Raw genomic sequence first — 21,199 nt, 5'->3', positions numbered from 1 at the left:
TTTTATGGGTGAATTTCATTGTATGTAATTATACCTCAATAAAGTTGATTTTTAAAAACTTTAAAAATAAAGAGCCATTAGGGTCATCAAGATATGTCTGTGGCTTTCAAAAAGGAATTATTGGGACTTCCCTGGTGGTTCAGTGGTTGGGAGTCCTCCTGCCAACACAGGGGACACGGGTTCGAGCCCTGGTCCGGGAAGATCCCACATGCTGCGGAACAACTAAGCTCACCACAACTACTGAGCCTGCGTTCTAGAGCCCACAAGCCACAACTACTGAGCCCTCATGCCACAACTACGGAAGCCCGCGCGCCTAGAGCCCATGCTCTGCAACAAGAGAAGCCACTGCAAGGAGAAGCCCGCACACCGCAACAAAGAGTAACCCCCGCTCGCCACAACTAGAGAAAGCCCGTGTGCAGCAAGAAGACCCAATGCAGCCAAAAATAAATAAATAAAATAAATTTATTTTTTTAAAAAAAGGAATTATTTACTTACCTGATAAAAAATATTTCAAGACACCCATTAGATTGGTAAGAAGCTTATAGTCAGATAATACCACATGATGGTGAGCATATCAGTCAAAATGTGCTATGATCTACGACAGTAACAAACAATCCCAAAAGATCAGTGGCTTAAAACGGGGGTCAGCAAACTTTTTCTACAAAGGGCCAAATAATAAATATCTTCAACTTTGTACACCACCTGGTTTCTGTCTCAACTACTCAACTCTGCCTAGAAAAGACATACAAAAACTGGCATGGCTGTGTTCCAATAAAGCTTTATGGAAACAGGCAGTGGGTCAGATTTGGCCAACAGGATAGTTTTCCAAGCTCTAATATAAAACATCAATGATTTATTTATAACTCATAGTTAATGTTTACTGTCCAGTCAGCTGGAGGCTTTATACTCCATGTTATCCTCACTGCAACCCAATACAATGAAGAATTCACCATAGGGATCATGAAAGTTCACTGAGGCAAAGTCCAGACAATGTGATGAATGCCTCACTCGCCCTTAAGACTCTGCTCACATTTCATTGTCTAAAATGATCTCATGGCTATGCCTAACTTCAAAGGGAATGGAAGAGTGCAAGGCCTCCACATGCCTAGAAGGCAGAGAGCTGGAAGTCACTGGTGAACAGGACTCAAGCTGCTGCAACAGAGGACATAAGGAAATGTGAACTCTCATGCACTGCTGGGAAGAGGGTCAGCTGGAAAGCCACTTTGGGGAATAATTAGCACATTTAGCAAAATTAAATATGTTACAAACCTCAAATTTCACTCTTAGGTGGGTACCCTACAGCATCTCTCACATAAATCCACTAAAAAATATAGACAAAGATGTTCACTGCAGCACTGTTTATAACAGAAAAAATTAAATGCAACTGTAATGTCTATCAATAGTGGAAGAGATAGATAAATTATGATGTTTTTCATAAAATAATATCATACGTACTAGGATCAATGAAAATGAATTACTGTATCAGTATGAATATATCTAAAGAAAGCAGTTTTGAGTAAATAAGGAAAGTTGCAAAAAAGAACATACACAATGATTCCATTTATGTAAATTATTTAAAACACATTGTTTTTGGAGACATAATATAAAGAAGGGGGCACACATTAACAATGCTTATCCCTGGGGAGATTTGGGGGTTAAGGGGGTTTCCAATGGATCTGCAATGTTATATTTCATTAAAACTATCTGAAAAAGTTATGGCAAAATGTTAATATGTACTAAATCTGGATAGTGGAAAATACGAGTTTCTGTTATTAACTCTTGTATGCTTGAAATATTTTTAAAATAAAAAGAAAAAATAATTATGCAGCTAATGTATAATTTTCAACCGAGAGAAGTGTCACGGTGATATTAAATGACACGAGAGAGCGGGCTGAACTAAGAACAAGACAATGAGTTGCCCTTACAAGAGCATCAGCTATAAAAAATGAGCCACAAAGGAGGACAAAACAACATCAGTGGCTGAGCAGTCTGATAGCAAAACAGGACTCAATTCTCTGATTTAGAGAAAGTTAACAGTGAATAAAAACCCCAAAAAGTAAACTCCATCTTTTTATGCCTTTGAATAATATCTTGTGGTCATTTAAGAATTGTTTGTTAGGACTTTTATGATATAAAATTATACCAAATAATTGTGTAACATATCAAATTATGTCTTCTCTGCTGTGAAAGTGTTCTCATATGACAGAAATAAAATAGAAGGGAGAAGGGAAGAAGGAATGCAAGAAAGAGAGAGAATGAGAAAAACAGGGAATGGAGTGAGGGAGGAAATGTCTGTGCTGGAAATCAGGTAACTGAGCTCTCAGCTTTGCTCTGTCACTAAACCCATCTTGAGCAAGGAACTTCATGTCTGTGAGCCTGTTTCTTCCTCCCTAATAAAAGGACAATGACCTAGATTCCAGCTCAGTATTCTATGATCCTTGAAGTAGCCATTGAGATTCACGTTTGGGGAAGTGGTATTGCCCTGGGATAAAAACTCTCAGCCTATGTCTGATGCAGTGAACCAAGTACTAGATTAAAAAGTCATGGTCATCGGGCTTCCCTGGTGGCGCAGTGGTTGAGAGTCCGCCTGCCGATGCAGGGTACACGGGTTCGTACCCCGGTCTGGGAAGATCCCACATGCCGCGGAGCGGCTAGGCCCGTGAGCCATGGCCGCTGAGCCTGCGCGTCCAGAGCCTGTGCTCCGCAACGGGAGAGGCCACAACAGTGAGAGGCCCGCGTACAGCAAAGAAAAAAAAAAGTCATGGTCACAATTCAGCATGAAGGTCAAAGCCTCACATCATTCATCGGGGCAGTTGCTCTACTATGGGTAGGTGGGGTGGGAAGTGAGTGAAGATAACTCAGGGAGACCGCTGGGTTTCAGACTTCCATTTATAACAAGCAGGACCCAATGGCCACGCCCCCTGTCAGGAATGCCTAAAAGAGAATTGTGAGGAGAATCAAAGATTTATGCCTACCTCCAATTTTTCAGGATCTCAGAACAACATAAGAAAACCCAGGAAACTCTGGTACATTCAAACCTCTAACTTGCCCCGACGTTGGTATGAAAAAGTTTACATTAGGGCTTCCCTGGTGGCGCAGTGGTTGAGAGTCCGCCTGCCGATGCAGGGGACACGGGTTCGTGCCCCAGTCCGGGAAGATCCCACATGCCTAGGAGCCGGTGGGCCCGTGAGCCATGGCCGCTGAGCCTGCGCATCCAGAGCCTGTGCTCCGCAACGGGAGAGGCCACAACAGTGAGAGGCCCGCGTACCGAAAAAAAAAAAAAAAAAAGTTTACATTATAGGATGTGGAACAAAGTCTCACCAGAGTGGTTTCTCAAATACTGACTATATGCCAAACACTACACTAATAATAATAATAGTAATAATAATAACAACAACAGAATGAGCTACATCTGGTCCCTTCCCACGACCCGTTCCTTCTCATCCCCATCCCAGCAACATATCAGCCCCTTCCTATAGAAGCCATAATGAGTTATTGCATTTCTCTCCAGCCTGAGCCCTTTGCCTTTTAACTGGGACTGGGCCATATCAAGCCATTTTCTCTATAGCTGCCCACAATAAATCATGCGGAAATATAGTTTGGAGGGGTGAAGGTAGCATGTAAAACCTATGAACTGGAAGAGACTCTCTTGAGAATCAGAGTGTCACTGGCTTAAAATATTTTTTCTTCAGGATTACAGACAAACATTCTCAGATGAAAGTTTTCCAAACAATGCAACCATCTCTATTTTACATTTGATATGATGTCATCACAAACCAAGATCTTTCCATTAAAGTGTCAAGACTCAGATTTATACTACAGACATAAAAATAAAAGCTAAATACCGAGGCAAGGAACATTAATGGAAGTTATATACATGAATTAAGGGGAAAGTGCACCTCTGAGTGTTGTTTATGTAAAAGGCTATTTGTAAATTTGAGCTTGCATTTCCTCAGACATTATTTGAAAGTGTTTATATTACTGATGTGCAAGAAACATTTCTCACATTTTAATTATACTGTGGAACATACTGATTCCAATCAACACATTGAGGACAGTTTTACAGTCCGTGAGCAACAAAGCACTCCCATTCATATAGAGCCCAGATTTTATTCATACAAATATTAACATGTATTTAGTACCTACTATATGCTAGGATCTCTACTAAAACAGGTATTTAGATACTAATCCCTCTCTGCTGCACGTATAATGAGGTTTCCTCCTTTGTGTCCCCAACTCAAAATAAGAACATTTTCTTTTCTTTTTGTTTTTTGACCGCTTAATTTGCACTTTAATGTGTAATACTCGAGGTACAAGAAAATTGCATCTAAGATTGTTGTAAATAAAAGAAATCAGGTCATCAAGGGCTCCAGAGTGAACAGCATCTTCATAACCTCCATGCTTATCGTCTTTGCATTCTGAGTGTAATTTAATAAGATCATCAATTCGAAGAACGGTAATTGCAGCTTCAGTTGCAAATTTCAAACTCTTAACTTTTACTATGGTTGGTTCAAACATCCCTGCCTGTTTGTTGTCTCGGGGTTTACCATTGACCAGGTCAAGACCAATCCTTTTTAGATTTTTGTGTTCTGGGTTAACCTGAGCCTCATGATGAAAAGTTCTTAATTTTGCAACCAGATCTGTGGAGTCTTGGGCAGCATTAACTGCCAGAGTATTAGGAATAACAGGAAGAGATCTTGTAAATTCCACAATAGCAAGCTGTTCCCGGGAGCCCACGCTGGTTGCGTAGTTTTCAAGGTATATGGAAAGGGCTGCTTCTACAGCGCCTCCACCCGGAATCATAGATTTTGACTCCAAAACTCTTCACCACACGAAGAGCATCATGTAAAGAGTACGCCATCTGGTCACACATGAAATCATTCGCCCCACGTAAGATGACTGAGGCAGAGGTATGAGCCTTAGTGCTACTTAAAAAATACTGAAATTCTTAAATCAGTGCTTTAATAAGTCCACGTAGAAATTCACTCTAAGTGCCTCGATTAAATCCTGCTTACACAGGACATTTAGACACGGAAGCAATGTCTAGACCATGGAGAAGAGATGAAATGGTTACTTCAGCTCAATTCACAGTGGCCCAACATCATTTTATCCCATGTGTATAACTGCTCGTATCACTGAAAGATTATAGCAGCAAATAAATGGGAAAGAGAACAACATTTTCTATGTGGCAAAGAGAAGCAATAGGTCAGCACAGTGAGGCAAGCAAGGGCCAGGTCATGAAGGATCTTGTGTGTCATACTATATATAAAATTGAAAGCTATGAAAAATACAGAACTTTTTAATCTGAGGAGGTATGGGATCAGATTTTCATTTGTAAAATATTGTTCTGGACAAAGTGGAAAGAACGAGGTACAAGTAAGGGCAAGAAGAGGGTTCAAGGTCCCTGTAGTAATAAAGGGCTTGAGTGTGAATGAAGTTTGAATAGGTGCATTGACATAATTTGGTAATCAAATGAGTTTGAGGTAAAGGATTGAAGGCAAGGATAACTCTTTGTTTCCTGGCTTCAACTCCTAGACAAGAAATGATGCCATTGGCTAAAAGAGGGAATAGAAAAAGAAGCAGGTTACCAGGATTGGAGACTGACAGATAATGCGTTCAGTTCTAAATATGTTGAGTCTGAGGTACCCTGTTGGCAGCCCATGTGAAAATGTCTAGAAAGCTCTAGGAAATGTGTCTAGAGCTCAGAAAAGATATAAAGGGAATACATGAGACTTATGGTGTAGCTGAGCTCCTGCAAGGAGAGTCTCTGGTGGAAGAGATTAATAATGAAAACAATAGTAATGGCCAACCTTTAAAGTGTGCTTCCTATTTGCCGGACCCTGTTCTAAGCCCTTTACATATATTAACTGATCTCATCCTCACATAAATCCAATCATTATCCCCATTTTGTGGTTTGTAAGACTAAGGCTTAGATAACTGAAGCAACTTGCACAAAGTCACACACAGCTAGTCAGTGCTGGAGCTGGGATATGAACCCAGAACAGACTGTCTCCAGCCTGTGCTCTTAGCCTTTACACAACACAGCCTTCCTAAGAGAGGCTGACCACAGAGGTCACCCTGGACTGCAATGATGTGGGAAGAAGGAAATGATCACTCAAAGAATACTGAGAATAGGACACTATAAAAGGGAATGGGAAGACCAAAGAAGAAATAGTTTTAAGAATTAGGAAGTCTTGGGCCTCCCTGGTGGCCCAGTGGTTGAGAGTCCACCTGCCGATGCAGGGGACACAGGTTCATGCCCCGGTCTGGGAGGATCCCACATGCTGCGGAGCGGCTGGGCCCGTGAGCCATGGCTGCTAAAAAAACGAATTAGGAAGCCTTCAGGAAAGGCAAACACTAAAGGTATCATTAGTACATATCATTTCTTCGTATCGGAAGAGAAAAAAAATATTTTTTTCTGAAAAGAAAGCAAATAAAGCTTGTAAGTAATCTAGTAATAATGTTGCAAACATTTCTTCTGAAATTATAAAGGGTTTCTGCCCTGCTGACCACATAAACATGAGGAGGTCAGGCAAGGAGTATGAATTTCAAAGTACAAATATATGCTATTTAAAATAAAGGTTCCTGGGGCTTCCCTGGTGGCGCAGTGGTTGAGAGTCCGCCTGCCGATGCAGGGGACACGGCTTTGTGCCCCGGTCCGGGAGGATCCCACATGCCGCCGAGCGGCTGGGCCCGTGAGCCATGGCCGCTGAGCCTGCGCGTCCGGAGCCTGTGCTCCGCAACGGGAGAGGCCACAACAGTAAGAGGCCCGCGTACCGCAAAAATAAAATAAAATAAAATAAAAAATAAAGGTTCCTTTTCTATAGTTGCTTAGAGTTCAGCTCTGCCTCTTCGTAGGTAAAGGCCACTGAAAACCAAGATGATTCGTCCTGCTGAGACATCTTGCCCAAAGGAGACAGTGAGATTAGCGAGGGCACTTCCCAGTAAGAATACAAGACCCAATCTGGCCAGCACGGACTCCCCACTGCCAAAGAAATGAAAAGAGGAAGCAGAGAAAAGACAGCTTTGCAATCCGTCCTTGAAAGAGTCACAATCAGATCAAAAACAAAAATCCTTAAAGCCTTTAGATGTGCTCATTGAAGCTGTTGATGCATCATAAACCTTGACATATCATGCATATTCCAAGACTCTGCAAATAACTGAGCATTCCTAAATCTAATCTCCCATCCCAAAAGAAAACTGAAAAGTCAAACTTGAGAAAGCCTATCCTTTTCTTATTTTCAGCTGGGGAAATGCAGTAAAATATTCTGCTCTGAAAAGTTAGGAATTGGTATTTCATTAGCACCATTCTACTTCAATAGCAATATATCTCCCTCTTGTGGATTTTTAAGATATTTCCACCCAGCAGAGTCCCTTCCAACTTGCAACCCTCACTTAATCACTAAGTTGCATTGTATAACTATAAGCATAAATAAAAGATAGGATACTCTGCCATATCCCCCTACTAACTGAAGTACTAAGTAGAATACATACCCTGGCAACTCACATTCATTCTTCTTCTGGAAATGAAGTAGCTGTTAACAAACATCATGAATCAAATATTTATTAAGCTATTATCAAAAGCATGGACACAGGGCACTTGAAAATGCAGAGCTTGTTTCTGGAAAAATTTACAACCTAAAAATAAGACCAAACAGCTGGCTGGAAATTGTGTGTCAGTTGCTCTGATAGACTTGTCCTAGGACAGCTACTGAGGTAGAAATTCCCACCTGCGACCAGGACTGCCAAATGCCTAGATTCTAGAAGACTATTGTCCTGGGTGAAGTGTGCTGAAGTACTGTGACTATAAAACTGATATTTTCTCCTATATGCACAAAAAGTCAATATAAGAATTAAATTTCATCTCTCTTTACAGATATAACACCACCACACAGAAACACCGCAGAGTTCTTTCTCAAAATTTTGCAGTATCTAAGCCTACTTTTTCTAACCTTCCTTCCTTCCTTTCTCTCTTTCTTCCTTCCTTCCTTTCCCTTCTTTCCTTCCTCCCTCCCTCCCTCTCTCTTTTCCCTTTCTTTCTTTTCTTCCTTTCTTTCTTTCTTCCTTCCTTTCTTTCCTGCTTTCTCTTTCTTTCTTTCTTCTTTCTCTTTCTTTCTTCCTTCCTTTCTTTCCCTTTCTTTCCTTCTTTCTTTCTTTCTTTCTTCTTTCTCTTTCTTCCTTCCTTCCTTTCTTCCTTCCTTCCTTCCTCTTTCTTCCTTCCTTCCTTCCTTCCTTCCTTTCTCTCTCTCTCTCTCTCTCTCTCTCTCTTTCTTTTTTTCTTTCCTTTCTTTCCTGTTTCAGAAGAGAAAGTATCATTTCCTCCCAAGAGAAACCCTTTTATCATTCTTCTCAGCTCCATGCTCAGGTCTCTTTCATCTCCCCCAGCCCCACCCCCACCCCCTGGTGATCCTTCTTTGAACTATGAAGTCCACCAGAATTGTTCACATTAGAATTAAGTACCACCCTCTATTTCTCCATTCACTAATGAATCACCAGCACCAACAACGCCTCGTATAAAGGAAACATCAACATTTTTTTCATTTTTGTATGTAAATTTTTTACTTGAAATATACTTTGCATGCCATAAAATTCACCCTTTTAAAGTGCACAATGAGGCTTTTAGTATATTCAGAGTTGAATGATAGTGGTACAATCATCACCACTATCAATACATTTCTCACTTTTTTTTCTGCTTTATTGAGGTATAATTGACAAAACTGTAATACATTTAAAGATGATGCTTTGATACATATACCTTGTAAAATGATCCCCACCAATGAGTTAAATCTATCACCTCACATATTTATCTTTTTTTTCTCGTGAGAACACTTAAGTTCCACTCTTATCAAATTTCAATCATACAATACAGTATTGTCAACTATAGTCGCCATTATATATTAGATCCTCAGATCTTATTTCTCTTCTAACTGAAAGTTTATACCCTTTTACTAACCTCTTTCTCTTTCCCTCACCTCTGTCTCCTGACAGCTGCCATTCTACTCTTTGTTTCTCTGAGTTCAACTTTCTTTTTTTAAAAAATTCCACATATAAATAATGTCTTCCTCTATCTGGCTATTTCATTTACCATAATTCCCTCCAGATTCATCCATGTTGTTGCAACTGGCAAGATTTCCTTCTTTTAAGGCTGAATAATACTCCATTCTATATTTATACTACATATCCTTTATTCATTCTTTCATCGACAGACACGTTGTTTCTGCACCTTGGCCATTGTGAATAATGCTACAGTGAACATGGGAGTATAGATATCTCTTCAAGAAAATGATTTTGTTTCCTTTGGATATACAATTGACCCTTGAACATCACAGGTTTGAACTGCTAGGGTGCACTTATACAAGGATTTTTTCTCAATAGTAAATACCACAGTACTACACGATCCAAAGTTGATTGAATCCATGGATGAAGAATCATGGATACAGAAGGACCAACTATAAGTTATACTTGGAGTTTCAACTGGGCAGAGGGTCAGTGCCACCAACCTCTATGTTGTTCAAGGGTCAACTGTATACCCAGAAGTGGGATTGCTGGATCATATGATAATTCTATCTTAAATTTTTTGAAGAACCTCCATACTGTTTTTCATAGTGGTTGTACCAGTTTACATTCCCACCAACACCAGTTCCCCATCCAGGATTTCCTTTTCTTCACATCCTCATCAGCATTTGTTATTTGTATCTTTTTGATAGTAGACATCCTAACAGGTGTGAGATGATATCTCATGGTTTTGATTTGCATTTCCTTGATGATTAGTGATGTTGACTACCTTTTCATCTACCTGTTGCCATTTGTATATCTCCTCTAGGAAAATATCTGTTCAGGTCCTTTGCCCTTTTTTTAAATTGGGTTATTTGATTTTTTGCTGTTGAGTTGTATGAGTACCTTGTATATTTTGGACATTAACCCCTTATTGTTTTTTTTTAATTTATTTTTTATATAGCAGGTTCTTATTAGTCATCCATTTTATACATATTAGTGTATATATGTCAATCCCAATCTCCCAGTTCATCCTACCACGACCCCCCCCACTTTCCCCCTAACCACTTATTGTATATGTGGTTTGCAAATGTTTTTTCCCATTTCATTGTTTACCTTTTCATTCTGTTGATGGTTTCCTCTGCTGTACAGAAGTTTTTAATTGCATGTAGTCCTACTTGTTTATTTTTCCTTTTGCTGCCTTTGCTTTTGGTGTCAAATCCAAAAACTCACTGCAAGACCCAGATCCAGGAGATTACACCTTACGTTATTTCTAGGAGTTTTATGGCTACAGGTCTTACATTCAAGCCTTTAATCCATTTTGAGTTGATTTTTGTGTATGGTGTAAGATAGGGGTCCAGTTTCATTCATTTGTGTGTGGATATCCAGTTTTCCCAACACCATTTAATGAACAGAATATTCTTTACCAACGGTATATTCTTGGCTCCTTTGTCATAAATTAATTGACTATATATGAGTGGGTTATTCTGGGTTCTCTATTCTGTTTCATTGATCTGTCTGGTTTTTTTTTTTTGGTACGCAGTACGCAGGCCTCTCACTGCTGTGGCCTCTCCCATTGCGGAGCACAGGCTCCGGACGTGCAGGCTCAGCGGCCATGGCTCACGGGCCCAGCTGCTCCGCGGGGCACAATCCCGTGTCCCCTGCATCAGCAGGTGGACTCTCAACCACTGCACCACCAGGGAAGCCCTGTGTGTCTGTTTTTATGTCACTACCATACTGTCTTGATTACAATAGCTTTGTAATAAAGTTTGAGAGTGGGAAGTGTGATGCCTCCAGCTTTGCCTTCTTTCTCAAGATTTCTTGACTATTCAGGCTCTTTTGTGGTTTCATATAAATTTTAGGGTTATTTTTTCTATTTCTGTGAAAAATGCCATTGGTATTTTTCTTTTGTTCTCCATCTCTATAACTTTGTTATTTCAAGAATACTATATATATAGAATCATTCAGAGTGATTCTCCATTGGAATTTTAACAGGCATTGTATTGTGTCTGTAGATTGCTTTGGGTAGTATGGCATTTTAACAATATTAATTCTCCCATTCCATGAGCATGGAATGTTTGTTCATTTATTTGTGTCTTCTTCAATGTCTTTTATCAGTATTTTATAATTTTTAGTGAATAGATCTTCCATCCCCTTGCTTAAATTTATTCCTAAGTATTTTATTCTTTTTAATTCTGTTGTAAATGGGATTTTTTTTTTAATTTCTCTTTCCTATAGTTCATTGTTAGTGTATAGAAAAGCAACTGATTTTTATATGCTGATTTTGTATCTTGCAAATTTACTGAATTTGTTTATTAGTTCTAATAGTTTTTGGTGGCATCTTTAGGGTTTTCTATATATAATATTACGTCATCTGCAAACACAGAAAATTTTCCTTCTTTTGTTCTGAGTTGGATGCCTATTATTTCATTTTCTTGCCTAATTGCTCTGGCTAGGACTTCCAGTGCTATGTTGAATAAAAGTGGCAAGAGTGGGCATTCTTGTCTTGCACCTGATCTTAGAGGAAATGCTTTCAGCTTTCCATCGTTGAGTATGATGTTTGCTATGGGTTTCTTATGTACGTCCTTTAATATGTTAAGCTATGCTAGCACTATACCCATTTTGTTGAGAGTTTTATCATAAATGAATACTGAATTTTGTCAAAATCTTTTTCTGCATCTACTGAGATGATCATATAATTTTTATACTTCATTTTGTTAATGTGGTGTATTGCATTAATTGATTTGTGGATGTTGAACCATCCTTGAAACCAGGAATACAGCTCATTTGGTCAGAGTGTATGATCCTTTTAATGTACTATTGAATTCTGTTTGCAAATTTTTTTCAAGTATTTATGTTCATCAGGGATATTGGTCTGTAATTTTCTTTTCTTGTAATGTCATTGTCTGGTTTTTGTACCAGGGTAATGCTAGCCTTGTAAAATGAGTTTAGAAGTGTCCCTTCCTAGTTTTTGGAAGAGTCTGAGAAAGGCATATTAATTCTTCTTTAAGTGTTTCGTAGAATTCACAGGTAAAGACATCTAGTCCTAGACTCTTCAATTTCCTCACTAGCAATTAGTCTGTTCAGATTTTCTTTTTCTTCCTGGTTATTAGTAGGTTGTATATTTCTAAGAATTTATCCATTTCTTCTAGGTTGTCCAATTTGTTAGCATATAATTAATTGTTCATAGTAGTCTCTCATGATCCTTTGTATTTGTGTGGTATCAGATGTGATGTCTCCTCTTTTCTTTCTAATTTTATTTATTTGAGGCTTCTCTCTTTTTTTCTTGGTAAGTCTACCTAAAGGTTTGTTCATTTTATCTTTTAAAGGAACCAGCTCTTAGCTTTATTGATCTTTTCTAGTCTCTATTTCATTTATTTCAACTCTGATATTTGTTATTTCCTTCCTACTACTAACTTTGGGCTTAGTTTGCTCTTCTTTTTCAAGTTTCTTGAGGATTAAAGTTCAGTTGTTTATTTGAGATTTTTCTTTTTCTTTATGTAGGCATTTATCCCTATAAACTTCCTCTTAGAAATGTTTTTCCTGCATCCCATAAGTTTTGATATGTTATGTTTTCATTTTCATTTGTCTCAAGATATTTTTTGGTTTCTTTTTTGATTTCTTCTTTGACCCATTGACTTTCAGAGCTAGGTGATTTGGCAGTCTATTCTTTGGGTGGCAGCCTTAAAAGCTGGGGTGCTAGATGTGTGGTCCAAACCCTTCACTCCTTGGGGAGAAGCTGGGAGTTAGGGATTCACTCCTGATTGCGTGGCACTGTCCCAATGGTGGGATTATGGCAAGAGTGTGTATCAGCTTTTCCTACCCATTTCTATGTGGGCATTTTCTCAGTCACTCAATATGAAGAAGTCACTCCCCTAGTTTCTGGATTTCTCTCAAAGGGAATTGCTCCTTATGTCACTGTATATTCAGTAGGTCCATGGGAGAAGTAAAATTCAGGAAGCATATTAAGAAGGAAAAAGAAACCAAAATTAGATCTTGAATGAAAAAGGAGAGAGTGGAGTCAAGGGCAAACTATAATAACTCTGTTATTCTAAGCCACAAAGTTTTGTGGTAATTTGTTACAACAGTAAGAAACTAATACATCACTTTTCATTATTTAATGTGACTTTTTAATGTGGATGGTCTTCTTGGCAATTTGAAATAATCCAGTGGTCATTTCCAATGGTGGATGAGAAGCAATTTAAGCAACTTAGAGTTAGAAAACAAATGACAAATAAAGTAATAAAAAATTTTGATATTATTTTATTTTAAATCACCCCAAAAGTATTTACATAGTATAATGGCTAATTTTATGTGTCAGTTTGACTGGGTCACAGGGTACCCAGATTAAAATTATTCCTGGGTGTGTTTGTGAGGGTGTTTCTGGATTACATGAGCATTTGTATTGGTGGTGGACTCAATAAAGTGGGTTGCCCTCCCCAGTGTGGGTACACATGGTGCAGTGGTTGACAGCCTGAATAGGACAAAAATCAGACAACTGGAATCACATTATTGCTTTCCCGGGTGTCCAGCTTACAGATAGCAGATAATGGAACATAGCCTACATAATTGCATAAGCAAGCAAATTCCTCATAATCAATCTCTCTCTCTCTCTCTCTCTCTCTCTCTCTCTCTCTCTCTCTCCCTCACACACACACACACACACACACACACACACACACACACACCCCCCACATATATACAAACTTTAGGCAAAACTAGATAATCTCAGTGATAACCTTCCTATGCACTTTGACCCTTCTATCTTATTCAACTAGATGTTGTCTTTTGACTGAAAACACAATGTACACTGCTAAATTAGAAAATTCTATAGGTTTTATGATGGTAACTTCATTCACTTAATCAAGCATATAAAGACAAACTATGTGAATTACCACACAAGATACATTTTAATTTGCTAGTTCTAAAAATATGTGTGAGCTCTCAGTGGTAATTTGAAAAATTTGCTAGTTCTAAAAATATGTGTGAACCTAATTTATATCAAATAAAGCTATGACAAAATTTTACTACTTAATAGAAACTATATTATATACTATAATGAGCTAATGTTTTCACCTGAAAAATAAAATTACACAAAACAACCTATGCCCATTACAACACAGTTTGTTATTGCTGTGATCTAAATGTTTGTGTCCTCCCATGTTGAAATCCCAATGCCCATGGTAGTGGTGTTGGGAGGTGGGAACTTTAGGAGGTGCTTAGGTCATGAGGGTGGAGGAGCCTTCGTGAATGGAATTAATGCTCTTATGAGTGACCCCAGAGAGGTACCTCTCCCCTTCCACCACATGAAGGTACAATGAGAAGTCTGCAACTGAAAAGAGGGCGCTTGCCTGATGATACTGGCACCTTAACACTGAACTTCCAGTTTCCAGAACTGTAAGCAATAAATTTTTGTTGTTTATAATCTACCCAGTCTGCAGGATTTTGTTATAGCAGCGTAAAGGGACTAAGACAATTATGTTCTATTCTCTTGCTAGTGGTCATTTTGTCTCCATTTGATATCCAGAAGAAATCAAAATGTGATGTGGTTTCCCTCAGGAAAAGCAAAGGAACAAATGAATGAGGTATTTACAACCTCTACCCCAAGACTCCAAACTAAAGGATGCTGTTGATGAACTGAAATGTATTTCATTTTTAAATACAGTAGAGTGGTGCTCTCAACGTGTGGAGGTATAATTATTCGAGAATCTCAACGTAGAGGGGCACAAGTGCCAAGGAGCTATGGTTTATTATCTTTCCACACTTTGTTTGTCTAAAATGTGGGATTCCTGAAAAGATTTATACTATTTCCCGACAGCCCCTAAGCATAAAATTAATAAAGAAGGTAAAAGAAAATATGCCACAGAGATTCAGAGCTGATTAATATAAGCCATGCCCGTCCGTCATTCTCTGGAAGCCAATTAAGCAAAGTACTAAAATGTAAAACTTTAACACCATAAATAAAAGTTGGTGAAAAGTTTAAATTCTATCATAAAATTACCCAGTGAAAGTAAAGTAGCTGTAAAAGCATACCTTATAAAAATAAGGTATATTTATGCCCCGATTGCTAAAAAAAATAAAGGGAATTTTTATTGTGAAACAGCTAAAATGACCTCATCAATCTTTTCTAGCTTTCCACTGGGGGAAAGAGGATTTTGCACCATGAGGTATGTAAAATTAATCTTCTTCAAGCCTATTATTCTGCAGGATCTTACGAAAAACCCCATGAAGAGAATCTTAAAAATAAAGTTGGACAACTCACCAGATTACAGAAACAGAAGGAAGGGGATAGATGGCCTGAATTTGTTCTTTTCATATTAAATAGTTTGGGCACATTTTCTATCCTCTATGAAATTTGAGTTCAAACAGTGTCACACCCAACCATCTTCCCACACAGTAAATAAAGAAATGGATAGATTGATAGTTAAATTAGATAAACTAGTCCTATAACTCTGTCTTGTATGCATGTTCTCAATACCTGCTTTTTGTTGTTTTTTTTAAAAAAACTCAGCTATCAAACGCCTGGCTACTGAGCCATGGGTTTTATGACATAATCAGGAAAAAATTCATTATGATGAGAGAAAAAGAGTCCCATGTTCTAAACCTAAAGACCCTGAAAACCAAGCCCTAGTCAACTGATTATGCCAGGTGATTCTAACATTAGATACTACCTCAGCCACACACACCACTTCACCCTAATTCCATGCCCTGGAGCCCTACAAGCATCAGATAAAACCACTCTTCCTCCACTTCTATACTATCCTTGACATGAAGAGGAAGATCTCCAAATTAATGTGCTATGAGTAAAAATCAACTCTCATCCTTCATTACACCAACTCTCATCATCTATCTGCCTTGTGACTCAGACATCCCTTTATTCCTGATTTGTTGATCACCTCATAAAGCCTAGCCCTTCTCCTTACCTAGAAATGCCTTCATCCCTGGGCTCTTCTTATTAGATAGCTGTGTACTTACCCTTTTATGAACTTATCTCCAACCCATCCCCAAATCCCCCTGGAACCCAAAATCAATCACCAGCAAAATCCCTTGTATCCAAAAATCAATCACCAGCAAAATCCCTTGTATGACTAATATCCTGAACTTGACCTGGCTCTCCCCCCAAGCTATGGCTACTCTTCAACTCCTCAGAATATCAACCCACTACCCCTCCTTGTTGCAATTATAGACAGACCTGGGTCCTTCCCCACTCCTTGAAGAATTAAGCTTCTAACTCACTGTCAATTCCAGCACTCTACTTGTCATTATTCTTGGTGATTTCAATATTCCCCTGATGATCCTTCTAATCCATTTGAGCTCATCTTCAATGATCTTGTCTCCCACCTAACCCAGTCACCTTCTCATTACCAGTAACAGCAATTCCCCCATAAGTTCAACATCAAGCATCCCACTCTCCCACAACCATCTCTTGTCCTTCCAGATCTTTCCTCTAATATCCCATTCCCAACAAGGACCTATCACTTTTTCCCCACATCCTATTCATATATTTAATATTCTCCTTATGTACTGATAGTTTAGAATCCACAGTCCATTATTTCTCTCTTGCATAAAACCTCAACTCTCTTGTCATCTTCTTACCTCATAGGTCTCGCATGGCAAAACTCTAATCATACTTAAAGCCAACTCACCACCTGCTCTGTCCTGGCACCCATGAAGCTGAATGTGGCTGGAGAAAAACAATCTGCTGTATCCTTAAGTCATGATCACTGATCTCAAAGAGACCGTTAGTGCCGTCCAGTGAATGGACTCCAGTGAATGGACTACATATCTCTACTCCACTCAGTTACCTCTACTTTCACCTCAAAACTCTAGCACCTCCTCACCTTCACTCTCAGCTTTGCTTCCTATATCTCTGAGAGAAGAACAGCTCTAGAAACTACTGCCACCACCTTCACCCATGCAGCTACACTTATTCCACCTTCCTTTCTGTTACCATAGGTGAATTTTCCATGCCTTCATCTAGAGCCAGCTCCACTACAGTACCCAAGCTCAGCCAAGCCCAGCAGAACCCACAAGTCAAATCTGACCTACAAGCCCATTAGAAAGAAATATATGCTTGTTGTTGAAAGCCACTAGATTTTGGGGTTTTGTTATGCAGAATTATTGTGGCAAAAACCTGAAGGTAATTTCATATACAGCATCAATATCATGTAGAAAGATTTCTACAACCCTTTATCCATGATTTATTTTGCCATATCTCATAAAGGGTTTTATCCTTTCTTTAGTATCCAACTAACACTATCACTCTTTCATCTTTAGTTATAACTTCTTGAAGCAACAGCCTATCTGTATTTGTCTCCTTTTGTTCATTCCCACATGCTGTAACCCCTGCAATTAGGTTTACATCTTGACATTATAGAGATCATTTTCTCAAGTGTCACTCATTTCTTTACCAAAGGGGCAGATACGATGCAGAGTTGGGTCAGCAGCAGTCATGAGGACTGAATCCATCGGTAAGTGACAAGTAAAGAATTGGGTTGATATGGGGCAGAGAATGTAAAGAAATTTGGAAAGCTATTTGTTCAATCTATTGAGGCTTTTATTTTTTAAAAATAAAACCCCTCCCTTTTAATTTTTATTTAAAAAGTCAAGATACTTCATCCACTGGATGAGTAATCAATCTCAGTTTTCTCAAAAACTAGTTGGGCAATTTTTTGTAATGCCACTTAACTTCTGTGATATTTTCACTCATAAATTTAGAAAGCTAAGCAGCATGGTTATTAAGCAGGAATCTGGCAATTTTTCAAAATTCACATAACCAATGGACCCCCTACTCTTCCATTCAATTTTGATACAACCCTTTAGAGTAGAGTAGGATTTGGGCAGCCTGAAAATATTCTAGAATTGATTTCTTATCTTCTCAAGCCACGTTGCCCATCCCTTGACATGCGTGCACACTGATCATTCAAGACCATGAGGCAGATGTTCCCCAACATCCCCTCAAATATGTAATAGGTATATTCATCGCCTATAGATTGTGGTCTGAACACATTAATTGAAATGATGTTTTGTGTCTCTGATGCAATCTGTCTATGCCATCTAATGAATGTAAGCTTTCTTTTTCTTCTTTCACAATACCCATAAAAGGGCTAGATGTTAATAGTTTTTATATTAATTTACCTTCCCACACCCTCAAAACACCATATATGCAAGGATTTATGGGCCAAGAAAGCAACTTTGTAGTGACATATATTAATTTCTTCATATAACCTGGAGCATAGAGGCTAAGAAAGAATTTAAAAACTAGTGTGAGTTTGGGAGTTGTGTATTTTAGATATGAATTTTTCCCACCATGTAAACATTTGAAATAATACATCCAATAATTGGATGTTCTCTTTTCATTATCTCTCTATTCTGAAAAATATGGTTATATGTTTTAATTTAATTTGAATTTTTAGGATATTAGTGCATTTCTTTTATTCATTTTATCTTTAGCCATTTCAATATGAATTCACATACACACACATGTACCCAACTTCTAAAAATCTAATACTCCTGCTACACAGACAGACATCAAGCAGTTTCCAAGCGAACACTGCTTCAAGGCAATGATCCTATTAAAAAGATCCTTCTGAGAACAAATATCCATTCCCTGCAATTGCATTCAGAAGAATTAAATTAGAGCCACTCCTCTTGAAATGAAGAGAACAATCCCGTGCTTAACCATCACAGGGTAACAGAGAATGTTCCTCTTAAAAGCATAATTATTCTACAGGGTGGCAGTACCGGTATGGACCATTAGCTCTGACAGTGAAAAGCTCCCAATTCTTTTCCAATTGAAAAGTTGCTTGAGATGACAAGAGATCTACAAATCATGATTATCTTAAAATCAGAGAATTAGGCCATGTTACTGAAAGGGCCCTCCAGAGATCTGATGTCCAAGACCTCTGGCTCAGGCAGGAGGCATAGCCAGAAACTAGACTAGCTGAGTAGTCTTCAAAGGGTGCTACTTGCCTAGAACTAACCATCAGAACACTAGAATACCTCTTAAAATAGATATTTTTAGCATTGCTCTCATTACAAAACAATAAAATTTAGAAAACATAGAAAAGCACATAAAAGAAACAAAAATCAACCATACTCCTACCCCCCAGAGAACGAATGCTAACATTTTGGGACATTTTTCTAAACTTACTCTGTGGCTTTATTTTTCCTTTTATAAAGACTCTAATGGGACCATAACATACACATTATTTTATGATGTACTTTTTTCACAGAATACTTAGTTGTAAATATTCTCTCCATATTACTAACTAGTCTAATAGTGATTTTGAATGGCTGCAGTGAATTCCAAATTACCAAACTAGAACTTACTTAACAAATACTCATTTGGGGACACTTAGATTGTTTCTGATTTTTCAGTCTTCACTAATAGGGTACTAGACACCCTGAAAAAAATGTTTTAATGTACAGGATATATAATTTCCACATGACAAATTCCTAGGACAATTGCTAGATTCTAGAATGTAAGTGTGTTAAGATTTTTGATACACTTTCCAAAGGATTCCTCAGAAAGGTAATAACAATTGAAAGTCTACCATCAGTGTGAGAATGGACGCCAGAAATGGCACTGGAATCCTCAGGCAAGATCCACTCAGGACAGTTACAAGCGTTGATAGTGATGACAAGTGGGATTCTGCCACCTATTTAAGGCCAGAAATCGATTCACTGAGAACTACTAGATTCACACGAAAAAGTAAGAATTTTACTAAGTAAGAAGTTTACTAATAATGTTAATTTATGAATACTTCTAAGCATCTGTGGATGCTTCACAGAGAAAAATGAGCAGCAAGTTCTAGTTCCTCCTCAAAAATAGAAATACTGAGCCATAGCTAAAGGAGTGGTCTCTCTTTGGTTTGGTCTGGAAAGTTCTTCCTGATTTAGCAGAGCATTCTGTTAGTACTTAGCATCATTCTTTTCTCATACATCTCTATGACAGGATACAAGTACCCTTAAGGTACCCTTGATTCTCAGAGAGCATAACTCAATCAGCTACAAATCCCATACAGGTATATAAAGATAGAAACCTTGCCGATTTCTAAACACTGGGGAGTAGTGGAGTGTGTAAGAAACTGGAGTAAAGTAGTTCAAATTCATTTTTTTATCATGGAAGATAGATTATATTTCTATTACGGAGGTAGTTACTTTTTGAAAACTTTTTCTTTTAGGTCAGTTTTAGGTTTATATCAAATTCTTTTGGATTTTTTACTTAGACAGTCATACCATTTGTGAACAACGTCTTCCTTCCCAGTCTGTATACCTTTCTTGCTTTATTGTTGTAGCCAGGACTTCCAGTATGGTGTTGAAAAGGAGTGGTGAGAGGGGTCATCCTTACCTTGTACCTGACCTTAGTGGGAAAACTATGAGTTTCTCACCACTAAATATGATGTTGGCTGAAGGTTTTTGTAGATAGTCTTTACCAAGTGGAGAAAGTTCCTCCTTACTCATAGTTACTGAGTGTTTTTTGTCATGAATGGGTGTTGGATTTTGTCAAATGCTTTTCTTGCATCTATTAATATGATCATGTGATTTTTTGTTTTTAGTCTGTTGAGGTGATGGATTACATTGATTTTTTTTTTTTTTTTCAGTGCTTGTGATTGGTCTGTTCATATTGTCTATTTCTTCCTGATTCAGTCTTGGCACGTTGTGCATTTCTAAGAATTTGTCCATTTCTTCCAGATTGTCCATTTTATTGGCATAGAGTTGCTTGTAGTAATCTCTCATGATCTCTTTTATTTCTGCAGTGTCAGTTGTTACTTCTCCTTTTTCATTTCTAATTCTATTGATCTGAGTCTTCTCCCTTTTTTTCTTGATGAGTCTGGCTAGTGGTTTATCTATTTTGTTTATCTTCTCAAAGAACCAGCTTTTAGTTTTATTGATCTTTGCTATTGTTTCCTTCATTTCTTTTTCATTTATTTCTGATCTGATTTTTATGATTTCTTTCCTTCTGCTAGCTTTGGGGTTTTTTTGTTCTTCTTTCTCTAATTGCTTGAGGTGCAAGGTTAGGTTGTTTATTCGAGATGTTTCCTGCTTCTTAAGGTGGGCTTGTATTGCTATAAACTTCCCCCTTAGAACTGCTTTTGCTGCATCCCACAGGTTTTGGGTCGTTGTGTCTCCATTGTCATTTGTTTCTAGGTATTTTTTGATTTCCTCTTTGATTTCTTCAGTGATCACTTCATTATTAAGT

The 21,199-nt window shown here is 38.2% G+C and overlaps 2 protein-coding genes and 1 non-coding gene across 22 annotated transcripts in view; all 3 read right to left on the bottom strand.

The window, feature by feature from the left end:
• The window catches only part of DNAJB9 (DnaJ heat shock protein family (Hsp40) member B9), a 707,453-nt gene that overhangs the window by 603,758 nt on the left and 82,496 nt on the right, over positions 1-21,199 (bottom strand). The gene's annotated exons all lie outside the window — the stretch shown is intronic.
• Positions 4,165-20,460, bottom strand: LOC132431354 (T-complex protein 1 subunit alpha-like). The gene is given in 3 exon segments (XM_060021217.1): positions 4,165-4,825; positions 4,827-4,925; positions 20,348-20,460. Coding segments are annotated over 3 exon segments (873 nt in total).
• LOC132431451 (small nucleolar RNA SNORA20) lies at positions 5,038-5,167 on the bottom strand. The gene has a single exon (XR_009520753.1). It is a non-coding gene; the product is annotated as a small nucleolar RNA SNORA20 (small nucleolar RNA).

The sequence above is a fragment of the Delphinus delphis genome, chromosome 9 (genome assembly GCF_949987515.2).
Source record: "Delphinus delphis chromosome 9, mDelDel1.2, whole genome shotgun sequence".
In the NCBI taxonomy this organism is placed as follows: Eukaryota; Metazoa; Chordata; class Mammalia; order Artiodactyla; family Delphinidae; genus Delphinus; species Delphinus delphis.
The sequence above is the reverse complement of the archived record's forward strand: the minus strand, read 5'-3'. Positions and strand labels throughout refer to the sequence as shown.